This window comes from Panthera leo, chromosome B4, assembly GCF_018350215.1.
Source record: "Panthera leo isolate Ple1 chromosome B4, P.leo_Ple1_pat1.1, whole genome shotgun sequence".
In the NCBI taxonomy this organism is placed as follows: domain Eukaryota; kingdom Metazoa; phylum Chordata; class Mammalia; order Carnivora; family Felidae; genus Panthera; species Panthera leo.
Genome location: NC_056685.1, coordinates 95,515,230 through 95,527,636, shown reverse-complemented (window position 1 = coordinate 95,527,636; position 12,407 = coordinate 95,515,230). Strand labels below are relative to the sequence as shown.

Here is a 12,407-nt window from a genome sequence, read left to right as displayed (position 1 = left end):
GCTGCTCTCCTCAGATGGCTGTTAAATGAAACAATGTGTGCCAACACGCAGTGCAATATTTGGTTATAGATATGCCCAAGAAATGGTAGCTGTTATTATTTTTTAGTTTTTTGAATTGCTTTAGTGTGAACCTTTGTGGTTTGTTAATGAGACACCTGTTCATCTCAGATTAGAGAGTCCTGGCATTTGCCTGGTCGGTGTCCTCTCATTGGGGGCAGTGGTGGCGGGGGCGCGGAGCAGGGAGTGCAGGCTAGACTCATGAATAGTGAGCCTGAGTGACAGTATAGAATTGATCCTTGACACAGAGTACACATTCCTAAGCAAACAGTCACTGCTCAGTAGAGAACATCTCATTTAGTTTATAATGATTCTAACTCATTTACCACTCTTGTTAGATTAAAATAAAATATCAGTTTTATTGCTTAGCTCTGTGTGTGTGTGTGTGTGTGTGTGTGTGTGTGTGTGAGTGTGTGTGTGTGTGTGTGTGTGTAAGATAAAGCTGCCGTAAATATCTGTTTAAAGCTCAGGCAATTAACCAAACCAAACAGCAAGTTTGACTTTAAGGCTATTTTGATTCCTTCAGAATACTCATGAAAACACTGAAAAAAGGGAAACAAATAAAAGGTCAACTCACAAAGTCTCTAGGCTGTGGAGCCCATCAAAGCATTTCTTTCCCAGGGAGTGAATTCTATTATTATGGAGATGCCTGCAGAAGAACATTACAGACACAGTCAGGAAGGCATGCTGCACAGGGAAACTTAGGCACAGCATTCAGATTGATTAAATCCAAAGAAACTTAGAGTAAAGAACGCACTAATTATATATAAGAAATGCTTTGTTTAACTTTGTTGTTTTTTTTAAAAGGTCTATATGACCCATCCGCTCTTACCATAGATGATTATATACCCGAGAATTTAATAGGCAATGACAGTTTTATCTTTTGGGTTTGAGATATCAGGGAGTGTATAATACTATGGGCAACATGCTGATAAAAGGAAGTTCAGGTTGTTAACACGGCTTTGGGATGTAGGATGTTAAGCAGAGATTCTGACCATCTTTGGCAAATGAAGGATGGAAGGAAGCGTTTGAAGCATATTTTCTAGCAAAGCTCCTGGCTTATAATGTCTACATTCCCAGGGTGGGGCCACAGGTTAACAGGCAACAACAATTTTAGCCAAAGAGAATGGCGATCAGATTTTTTTTGGCTGCCCAGGGAGATTAGTTATCTCGACGCAGTATTAGTGTGTACAATTATCATCTTTGGCTCAATGGTAAGTCAGTTAAGTCAGGGCCAGTGAGAGCAGCTGTGTACATAACTGAAAACTGGACCAAGTCCCAAAGGGATTTTTGGAAAATGGGCTTAAGGAGAACGGGGTGAAAAAGAATGGGTGGATCTCTTGTAAACCCATTCCCTCAGGGGGAGGAAAAAATTAAAGCACATACCCAGCCTCTGGTGGTATATGTGAGAGTCCGTATAGAAATTTGTGAATATCACCCCAAACTTGTTATCCTCTTAGACTAAGATTTTTATTCTAATAAGTACATGTTGGTTTCATGTGACATTTACTGACAATCTTCCACATACAACACATGCGGAAAGGAGTAAGAAGCTGGCCAGCCCTCAAAGGAAGATGTACTACAATACAAGGGAGACGGGTAATCAAGAAAACTGGAATAATGGAAGGCAGTGGCAGGCCGGGGGCGGGTGTGGAGCAAAGGGAAGAAACAGGGCAGAAGAAGCCCTCTTCAGTTCCTACGCACACTGATCTTACAGCCTTTTGAGCAGCTGCTGTCTTCCTCTATCAGCCTTGAGGGACCATTATATTACCGGGGACATATCGCTACACTCTTAAAAAAAATTTTTTTTTAATGGTTTTATTTATTTTTGAGACAGAGAGAGACAGAGCATGAGCAGGGGAGGGGCAGAGAGAGAGGGAGACACAAAATCTGAACCAGGCTCCAGGCTCTGAGGTGTCAGCACAGACACCGAACTCACAGACTGTGAGATCATGCCCTGAGCTGAAGTTGGTTTTTTAAAAAAAAATTTTTTTTAATGATTTTATATATCACTACACTCTTAAAGAAGACTGATTATTTTTCAAACGTACTCGAGAATCATTTTGGTTTACTTAGGGAAATCTAGACTCATCAGGAAGAAAGCCCCACAAACGCACAGCTCTCTGTCAATGGTTTGTTGTTACTTCTCTCCCCCCTGGTAGGGGTTCAAAAAATATTAACTAATAAAGGCATATTTCAGTTTGACCTGAATAATAAACTATTGCCAGAAATAAGGAGTTTTTATTAACTTCAGTCACTGGACTAACTGTACAGCGTGAGGATTGCCTGAACAATATTCATCGGCTTCCCGAAGACACAGGTCATAGTTTACCTTTGCCTTGCAGTGCTTGGCACTTAGCAGGCGCTTGCTAAAAGCTGTTGAATTCTTTTATACAATTAGAACATTTGTGAGTCATTTTGGGGAGGGGTTCAGGGGGTTTTCCTCCCTGAAAATGTCCCTATTCAAGGTTTGAAAGACTGGCACTTGAAGACCAAAGTTAAAAAGTATAAAAGGGGGGCGGGGAATCAATAAACTTACAGAACTACCAAGCTGGAGAGGTTTCCAAAGGCATAGTCTGGTATGTGGTGTATTTTGTTCAGGGCCAAAGTCATGGCCTGCAGTGCTGATAAACTTCTGAAAGCCTGGACAGGGATTTCTGTCAGGGCGTTGTCATCCAGCCACAAGTGCCTCAAGGAATGCAGGCCACTGAAACAGCTCGGGGGGACGTAGCTGATGTGGTTAGCATCCAGACGCCTGGGGAAGAAAGCAAGCAAGAAGGTAAAGAGGGCAAAACCGGGCCAGAAGATCTGCCTTGCAGGAAAACTCTCAATATGCTGTTGAACCTGAGTGAAGAAGGGCTCGGGCCCCCAGGATGCCCTGACATCTGGAACGTCTTGCTCTCCTGGTAGGCTGTCCTCACTCATGAGTACAACCATGCCTTCTTAGGTCTGCTGGGCCATAAAATTCCACGGAGCTATGATTCCGTTCCAGGCTTGTGGGTAACATGCCTTCAGGCACGAAAGTGGCCTCCCCTGAGGTATAGACTTTCAGTGTGATGATCTTTTAGTTTTCCTTTCTGACACCAGGAGAAAGACACCCTTTCTCTTCCCCCTCACCCGGAGCCAAATCCGTGCCTTTGCTTTCTCTGGAGTGTTTCAAACATATGAAACATACTATTCTATTAATTTGCTCATTGAGCTCTGGGAAAAGATCATTTCAGTATTGGAAAAGAACGGAGTAATTTTTAATGGCTGTTGGAGATACGCCTTGGGGAGGGAAGAGGCAGCCTTTATTTTTTTCCTAGTACAATGCCGAAAAGCCTAAAAACTGCTGGCTTTCTTGCTCATTTAACCATTTGCATTGGGCAGATATTTGTTTTTCCTGACATTTTAAATGAATAGTAAAATTAGCAGCTGTCCCAGGTTTTGCTTCTTTCTTCTACACAGCATTTTTTTTTTTTTTTTAATGGGGAACTACATCTAAATATAGATCTGGTTAATGAGCTATTGCAGCTTCTGAGCCAGCAGAGGGAGTGCAATGCATTTGTTTCGCCCCTGCCCAACAGAAACAGAGGCCGTGATGACAATGCCTGAGCTTTTCTTATTGGAAATTGAAATTTCCTGTAAGGTGCACGAACAAGAGAACCACCATCACCCAGCAATGCTTCCGATGGCTCTCTCTCATTTTTCTCATCCGTTCTTAAGGCTCACACATTTGTTTCCAAAGCTAGGATTAAAAAAAAGAATAAGAGGAGTTGCATTTTAAGTAGTCCATGTATTAGGGAGGATTAGAAAATCACACATGGATTTTGAAAAATGTTTTAGGAAGCATTTAAGACTAAACAGATGCAGGAAGCGCACCAGGATCATGAAATAATCCCTTGCAAACCAAATTTAAACAATTTAGAAACAGAATTCTCTGTGGTAGGGAGCTAATCTCTTTGGAAAGCGGCTTCCTCACTTTTGGTCACATAAGTCACTTCACTTGTCCTCTAGCTCCTACCTCTACTGACCGAATGGGAACAAGTGATGGACCAAGAAGGCCCTGGACCAAGTTTTCAGAATAACTGAGATCAGGTCACATGGAATGAATTTGAAGAGTTCGGTGTCACGGCCCACTCATAATTACATTTCCAGGAGGGCAACAATTACTGCAGGCAGCAGAAACACAGGTTCCAAATAAATATCTCCAGGTTCTATCAATGGGGAACCAGAAATGTTTAGGAAAACTCAACACTGCCTCTTCCCCCTTTCTCCGGTGATGACATGTCTGGCCCAGGTTCAAATAAGGTATACTTTTCGTCAGGGGTAAGGAAGTGATTGTTTTTATTTAACCAGAAGCAAAGCACATATGTAAACTCTTTGTAACGATTAAAGAAAGAAGACTTTATTGAAATAACATGAGCTTCCGCGTTTCAGGTAACATATTGTCTGATAATTGCCAGTGGCTTATGCATTAGATATCAACAAGTGGCTTCCAAGAGTCTTGAAGATGAGTCATCTTAAGGTTCAGTGCAAACGTCCACATACCTTTACAGAAAAGGCTCTCTCAGCATTGAGTCACAGGCTTGTCTTCGATATTTAAATTACTGTTAATGCTCCTGCTAGAACTTGAAGTGACCTTGGTCTCAGTTTTCAATGTCAATAAGCCCATTTCTCTGGATAAATGCCTTTAATGAATCACCCCCCACCCCGCCCCGAAAAAGGAATGTAATCTGCCTCCATGCTGTAATCTTAGAGCAATTTACTATCCGTAATGAACTGAGTAAGGCAGGGGCAATTCTGCCCAGTCCTAACACTTCACATACTAATACTCCCAGACCCCACACTCGGGTATCCTGAGCGTAGCACTAAAACGTTTCTCTGCCTCAATAGTCTCTTCATGTAAGAAGCTCCCAATAAACCACACTCCCTCTGAACGCAGTGTTTTGAAGTCCATGTCCACCTGGCCTCAGTGGTCCAAACCTAATCCAGAGAGTGGTATATTGTTCACAGTCAGAGGCCTTATCTGATTTAATCTTAACAGAAGGTCCTAAGGCTGGAGTATGGAATTAATTATCCAGCCACTCATACAGGTGTTTCTCACAGAACAAGGTTAAGACTGTGGGCCAAGCAGCTGGCAGGGCACAAGTTGTGCCTATTCACTGAGTAAACAAAGAGCTCATATTATGTCAGTCTGGTCTTTTGGGGCAGCTGGCATGGTCTATGCATAGGCTTGGAAAATGTCATATTTAAGTAGTGCTGTATAAGAAAAACATCACTACAGAGAACACAAAAACACACATAAAAATGTGGTTTTATGATATTGTCAGGTGCAACAAAAACAACTGCATTATATAGCTCCACTTTTTAAGTGTTTCTCTTTTTGAATGTGTATTTGAGAGACAGAGAGAGAGAGAGAGAGAGAGAGAGAATGTGAGTGGGGGAGGGGCAGAGAGAGACGGGGGGTCAGAGGATCGGAAGTGGGCTCTGCCCAGACAGCAGCGAGCCCGATGTCGGGCTCAAACTCAAGAACTGTGAGATCATCGCCTGACCTGAGCTGAAGTCGGGCATTCAACTGACTGAGCCACCCAGGCACCCTTTAAATGTTTCTTTTTTTTTTTTTAATGTTTATTTATTTTTGAGAAGGGGGGAAGGGCAGAGAGAGAGAGAGAGTCTGAAGTGGGCTCTGTGCTGAGAGCAGAGAGCACAATGTGGGGCTCGAACTCACAAACCATCAGATCATGACATGAGCTGAAGTCGGATGCTCAACCACCTGAGCCACCCAGGGGCCCTACCCCTTAAGTGTTTCTTTATTATCATTTCCATTTCATGCAAATCATAAAGGGTGTGTGTGTGTGTGCGCGCATGTAGGCAGCTTAGAATCTGAATTTGGGATGAGAAATCTTAGATCTAAGCCAGTATATACATAGTAGCTGTGTGATCATGGCCAAGTCAACAGATCTCAGCCTTCACACCCGTAAAATGGGGGTAACACCCCTCTATTTTATAAGATTGCTTTATGATGAAGGAAGGGGTATGACACAGCTTTGTAAATTGTAATTCTCCTTAAGGATTTTAAATTATTATTACTTGAGCCTGGTTAACAGTTTGTGTTTTTGTTTTATGACCATGGAAACCATTCAGAGTAAAAGAGGTGAACTCAAATTTTGCCTTAGTCAAAAGTTGGTTAAAAAGAGTACTGCATTGTCAGTGAATTTTGACCCTGAAAAATGCTACTTTTTTTATCTTCCATAACAAATAATTAAGAGGTATCTGCAATTAGACTTAATAGAAGTTATCCTCATTTTTTTGGTCTTCAGTATTACAATTACATGCGTGTGCATGCACATGTGTATGTGCGCACGTGTAATCACAAAGGGCCAATCGTTTTGTTCCTGATACATTACTGACTAGAACATCTTCACTCCAAAGGCAAAGGAGAAGTGGTGACATGTGATAGCACATTCTCAGAGACAATTCTTAGCAATGATCTTGACACTTAAGTATCTATCAGCAATGTGACACAGGTAGCACAGAACCTGGATGCAGACAGCTGTAGCCAAATAAACACTTTAACAATGGGAATGGCCTGACTATCTTTCAGACAAATAAAACTTCTTAATTATGATCTTGAAATGCATTCAGAAAAGTAATCACTATAAGGGAAACGGCACCCATTTTATGCTCCTTATGTTACGTATAACTTACAGCAATCTGATAGATAAAATTTTACACTACTTTCTTTTTTTTTTTTAAAGTTTTATTTATTTATTTTTGAGAGATAGCATGAGCAGGGGAGGGGCAGAGAGAGAGGGGGAGAGAGAATACCAAGCAGGCTCTCCACTGTCAGCGCAGAGCCCGATGTGGAGCTTGAACTCACAAACTGCAAGATCATGACCTGAGCCAACATCAACAGTCTGAAGCTTAACCAACTGAGCCATCCAGGTGCCCCTACGCTACTTTTTATGTCAAACAACTAGTTACTTAATAGACATATGGTAAACTGGAAAGGGCACTGAATTAGAAAAATTAAGACAAATTGAGTCAAGACTCTGTCAGTTATTAATTTTGATATTTGGGGGCACACTGATTAATTTCTCTGAGGGTCAACTTTCATATCTGTAAAGCAGAATCATAACAGGTCACAGAATTGCCATGGAAATTAGAGAAAACATATGTGGAAGTGTTTTGTAAACAGTGAAGCACTCTACAAATGTTAGGTGTTATTATTTGAGAAAAATCTTCACATTTAGGAAGTGCTTCCCCTTCCTCTAAAAGTTTCTTTAACTTATCCTTTGTAATTTCAAATCTCTCTAAAGGAGACTGACATTTTGGGGGGTCATATGGGCTGGCGGGACTGCTGATTTTCCACTCACCATAATCCTTCACATGTAAATTCAGTAGCTACACTGCATGTTTGGATTAAAGTTGTAGGTAGCCTCCCAACACAGAGAAAAGAAGATGCACGCATCTTCTGTGTTAGGCCAGCAAACGTCCAAAAAGGCTCACAAGGCTAACATGGCTGAGGAAAACGAGGACATCATCTGGTGCATGAACATAATTTTCATCAAGTATGAGTCTTGGCAGTGTTACTTAGAGAACTACAACCGATGAGAAATGGTTCTGTCATGACTTTGGGGCACATGTTGCAATAACTCCCTCTCTGGAGGGAGGGCTTGAGGTTGGAGGACTCCATAACTACCAAATGGATTCTGCTGTGCAAACTGCTTGGCCAAGGGGACTGTCCCTCGTGGATCTGGATTTGTCTCTCCTCACCACTGGGACCTTGTCAGGATCATCCAGATCCTGACCGGCTTCAATACTCTTGAGTGTCCAAGGTAAGCACTTAGAATCTGGATAACTACTTTCAGAAGATTTCTGGGTTATCTACCTATGAGCAATGTCCCATTGTCTTCCAAATAATCTGCAGAATCTACATCAAAATGTTTCTCTGGGGTGGGCAGCTATACTGTCTCCCGACTGGCTACCTCATGTGCTGTGGAAAGATCGCTCTGATAGCACTGTGCAGATGGACTGGTGGGAAAGTAAGTGACCAAGGCAGTTGTAGTCATGAGGGTGAGAAAAGACGAGGGCCTGAAAGAAGTATGGAGATGGACAGGAAGGCCCGGTGGGAGGATTGCTAAATAAGTGGGCTCAACAGAATGTGGTGACTTGTCAGCTGTGGCCACAGGGGGAGGCAAGAAAGCTACTGTGACTCCATGTTCCATTCTGGGCAACTGAGCGGATGGAGACCATGCAAGAGCGGGGATGAATGTCATCCAGTATTATGTAAACTAAAAATAAAACAAAACTGCATGTTACCTGTGAATGCAGTTCTATAATATCAGTGTATCCTATGTGATGAAGACTTAGAAGGTAACAAGCAAAAAAATCACTTATGTCAGGCACTGGCCAAAAAACCCCCAACTCACTTTATTGTCTTCTGTCTAAAGTTTTTTTCCATAATATTTTCATGTATAAAACCTTAGTTTTATAAGTTTTCTCTTTCAAAAGAAACATTTGGCCAATCTGTTCCATACTCCTGGAAGGAATTTTTGATTTATAAATGGCATTATTGTACGGATTATAGAAGCTATGAGATCATTCTTGCTATTGTTTTTCCAGAAAAAGAACCTTTACATAGATCTCAAATATGGTACCTTGCCAGTGTATCACACAGGCTTATATCTCTGTTTGAGAATGTCTTTGATAAGACATTAACTACAAGGAAGAAAGCGTTAGTCAAAAGATAAGCCATAGATCTTGGCTAATTCCATATCTGACATGACTGTAATGATGTCAATTATTAACATAGATGACTTGAGAAAAAAGAAGTCAAAGGTGTGAAGAATATTGCAGCTGCAGGTAGAGTATAGTTCCTGGGGATTCTTCCAGTGAACAGAATTACGAAGCATAGCATTTTCTGGCACAAGAACAGACACTCAGATCAATGGAACAGAATAGAGAACCCAAAAATGGACCCACAAAAGTATGGCCAACTAATCTTTGACAAAGCAGGAAAGAATATTCAATGGAATGAAAACCGTCTCTTCAGCAAGCGGTGCTGGGAAAACTGGGCAGCGACATGCAGAAAAATGAACCTGGACCACATTCTGACACCGTATGCAAAAATAAACTCAAAACAGATGAAAGACCTAAATGTAAGACAGGAAGCCATCAAAATCCTCGAAGAGAAGGCAGGGAAAACCCTCTTTGACCTTGGCCACAGCAACTTCCTACTCAACACATCTCCGGAGGCAAGGAAAACAAAAGCAAAAATGAACTATTGGGACCTCATCAAAATAAAAAGCTTCTGCACAGTGAAGGAAACAATCAGCAAAACTAAAAGGCAACCGACGGAATGGGAGAAGATATTTGCAAATGACGTATGAGATAAAGGGTTAGTTAGTATCCAAAATCTATAAAGAACTTATCAAACTCAACACCCAAAAAACCAATAATCCAGTGAAGAAATGGGCAAAAGACATGAATAGACACATCTCCAAAGAAGACATCCAGATGGCCAACCGACACATGAAAAAATGCGCAACATCACTCATCATCAGGGAAATACAAATCAAAGCCCCAATGAGATACCACCTCACCAGTCAGAATGGCTAACATTAACAACTCAGGCAACAACAGATGTTGACGAGGATATGGAGAAAGAGGATCTCTTTGGCACTGCTGGTGGGAATGCAAACTGGTGCAGCCACTCTGGAAAACAGTATGGAGGTTCCTCAAGAAACTAAAAATAGAACTACCCTATGACCCAGCAATTGCACTACTAGGTATTTATCTACAGGATACAGGTGTGCTGTTTCGAACGGGCACATGCACCCCAATATTTATAGCAGCACTATCAACAATAGCCAAAGTATGGAAAGAGCCCAAATGTCCACTGACAGATGAATGGATAAAGAAGATGTGGTATATATATATAATGGAGTATTACTCGGCGATCAAAAAGAATGAAATCTTGCCATTTGCAACAACATGGATGGAACTAGAGGGTATTATGCTAAGTGAAATTAGTCAGTCAGAGAAAGACAAATATATGACTTCACTCATATGAGGACTTTAAGAGACAAAACAGATGAACATAAAGGAAGGGAAGCAAAAATAATATAAAAACAGGGAGGGGACAACTTAAGGAGGGGGACAACTTAAGAGACTCTTAAATATGGAGAACAAACAGGGTTACTGGAGGAGGTGTGGGAGGGGGGATGGGCTAAATGGGTAAAGGGCATTAAGGAATCTACTCCTGAAATCATTGCTGCACTATATGCTAACTTGGGTGTAAATTAAAAAAAATAGATTAAATAAAAATTGAAAAATATAAAAATAAATAAAAAATTTAAAAAATATATTAAAAAGAAGCCGAAGCATAGCATTTTCATCACTGACATTTCTATTTTATATTTGGATGAGCATTTTTTTCTTTGTAAGTTAAAAAAAATGACAAACTCACTTGTACATACATTTGTACATTTTGTGAGGCCATTTTGAATAATTCATGAATAGTCAAAAGAGCACAATCATTTAGTTCATTTATAACATTTTAAGAAATGAAAGCATTTCCCATTATTATCTTACTTTGCTATGAAATGAGAGTTATGGATTTCCAAGCTTATATAGAATACAATTTGACAAGGTCTCTAAAATATTTATTACAGTGAAATTTACTGCCTGGAAATTTTATTGCACCAAAACCAGTGGATCACTGGAATTGAATTTGTCAGATCATTATAATAATACTATTGGGATACAATTTTATCTATATGAACTCTTATGGACTGAAGTAATGCTGATTTATATGAATTCTTCATAATAATGAGTCATTTTTATTGTTATTTATTGTTATTTAATATTGATGGAGTAACCACAATGTGGGATTCTACCTTTTAATGAAATTTCCCATTTATATCCTAGGAAGACATTAAGCGTATGAATTTATATAATGGGAATTTCTGCTTCTACCTTTCTGTTCTCCATCTTATTCATTGGTAAACTTAATGCAAACCAGGAAGAAAAATGATCTCTTTAAACTTACTTCTGAAAAGGTAAAAAAGTTTTTTCATCTCTGCAGCTTGGGGAGAGATAAAACCGACAGGCTCACTGAAGAGCAATAATTTAGAGACTAGTCGGTTGGCTTGACTAACAGCTAGATGAAGTGCCTAACAGAACCAAACCTGTCTTTCTGGCATCATTGGAGAGTGCATGACTCCAGTGAGAAATATCTTAGAGTCAATTTACAGTATGTTGCTCCCTTTCTCAGAGGTCATTGCTGCTGTGAATTTTGTAACGAGGAGACGAGTAACACAAGCATTAACTTCTCCAGTTTCATTTTTCTCCATAGAAAACAAAGACTTTTTTTGGGGTGGGGGGGTCAAGGGCCCCATTAGTCTCTCGGGTACCATCAGGGTTTGAAATCTGGGGGTCCTTTTTGAATCTTCCATTGCCTTCCAGCCAATCATTCACCAAGTCCTCTCCATTTATCTTTATCTCCAAAACTCTCCACTTCCACTGTCTAGTTAAGTCTCTTATCTCTTAACACCTGCATTACTGCAACAGTCTCTGAGCTGGGCCTTTTGCCTTTGATCTCTTATCTCTTCAATTAATCCTGTAGGCTGCTGCCAGATTAATCTCCCTCAAACCATGCTCTATGTCATTCCCCTGTTAGGAATCCATGGTTCTGCCACATTACCGTCCCTTCAAACCCAAACTTCCCATCTGATATTCAAAGTTCACCATCCGCCTTCACTGGCCACGCTATTCTCCTATTTCTCTGTCCTAGTCAACTTGTCCCTATTTAGCTCCCTCCCACAGTACTTCTGAGCCTTGTATTCATAAGCATCCCCTACTTCCTGCCTATTCGAACCTCATCAACCCTCCAAGACTTAGCATTATGGTTCTTCCCCAAACCCTACACTTTAAAAAAATTATTAAAAAAAATTTTGTAACGTTAATTTTTGAGACAGAGAGAGACAGAGCATGAACAGGAGAGAGTCAGAGAGAGGGAGACACAGAATCTGAAATAGGCTCCGGGCTCTGAGCTGTCAGCACAGAGCCCGATGCGGGGCTCAAACTCCCAGACTGTGAGATCATGACCTGAGGAAGTTGGCTGCTTAACCAACTGAGCCACCCAGGGGCCCTTAAAAAAAACATTATTAAAGTATAGTTGACAGACAGTGTTATTAGGTGTCGCTCAGTGCTCACCACGGTAAGGGTAGTCACCAACTGTCACCATACTACTGTCATTATGACATTACTGATTGCATTCCTTATACTGTACTTTTCATCTCTGTGACTTATTTATTTTATAACTGCAAGTTTGCCCCTCTTCATCTCCTTCACCTACTTTGCTT

General features: G+C 40.8%; 1 protein-coding gene across 1 annotated transcript in view; it reads right to left on the bottom strand.

Moving 5' to 3' along the window:
• LGR5 (leucine rich repeat containing G protein-coupled receptor 5) overlaps positions 1 to 12,407 on the bottom strand; it is a 128,074-nt gene that overhangs the window by 23,418 nt on the left and 92,249 nt on the right. The window contains exons 5-6 of the mRNA XM_042947177.1: positions 2,597 to 2,812; positions 635 to 706 (exon numbers count right to left, since the gene is read on the bottom strand). Of these exons, the coding sequence (XP_042803111.1) occupies positions 635 to 706; positions 2,597 to 2,812 (288 nt within the window). The remainder of the gene's footprint in view (positions 1 to 634; positions 707 to 2,596; positions 2,813 to 12,407) is intronic.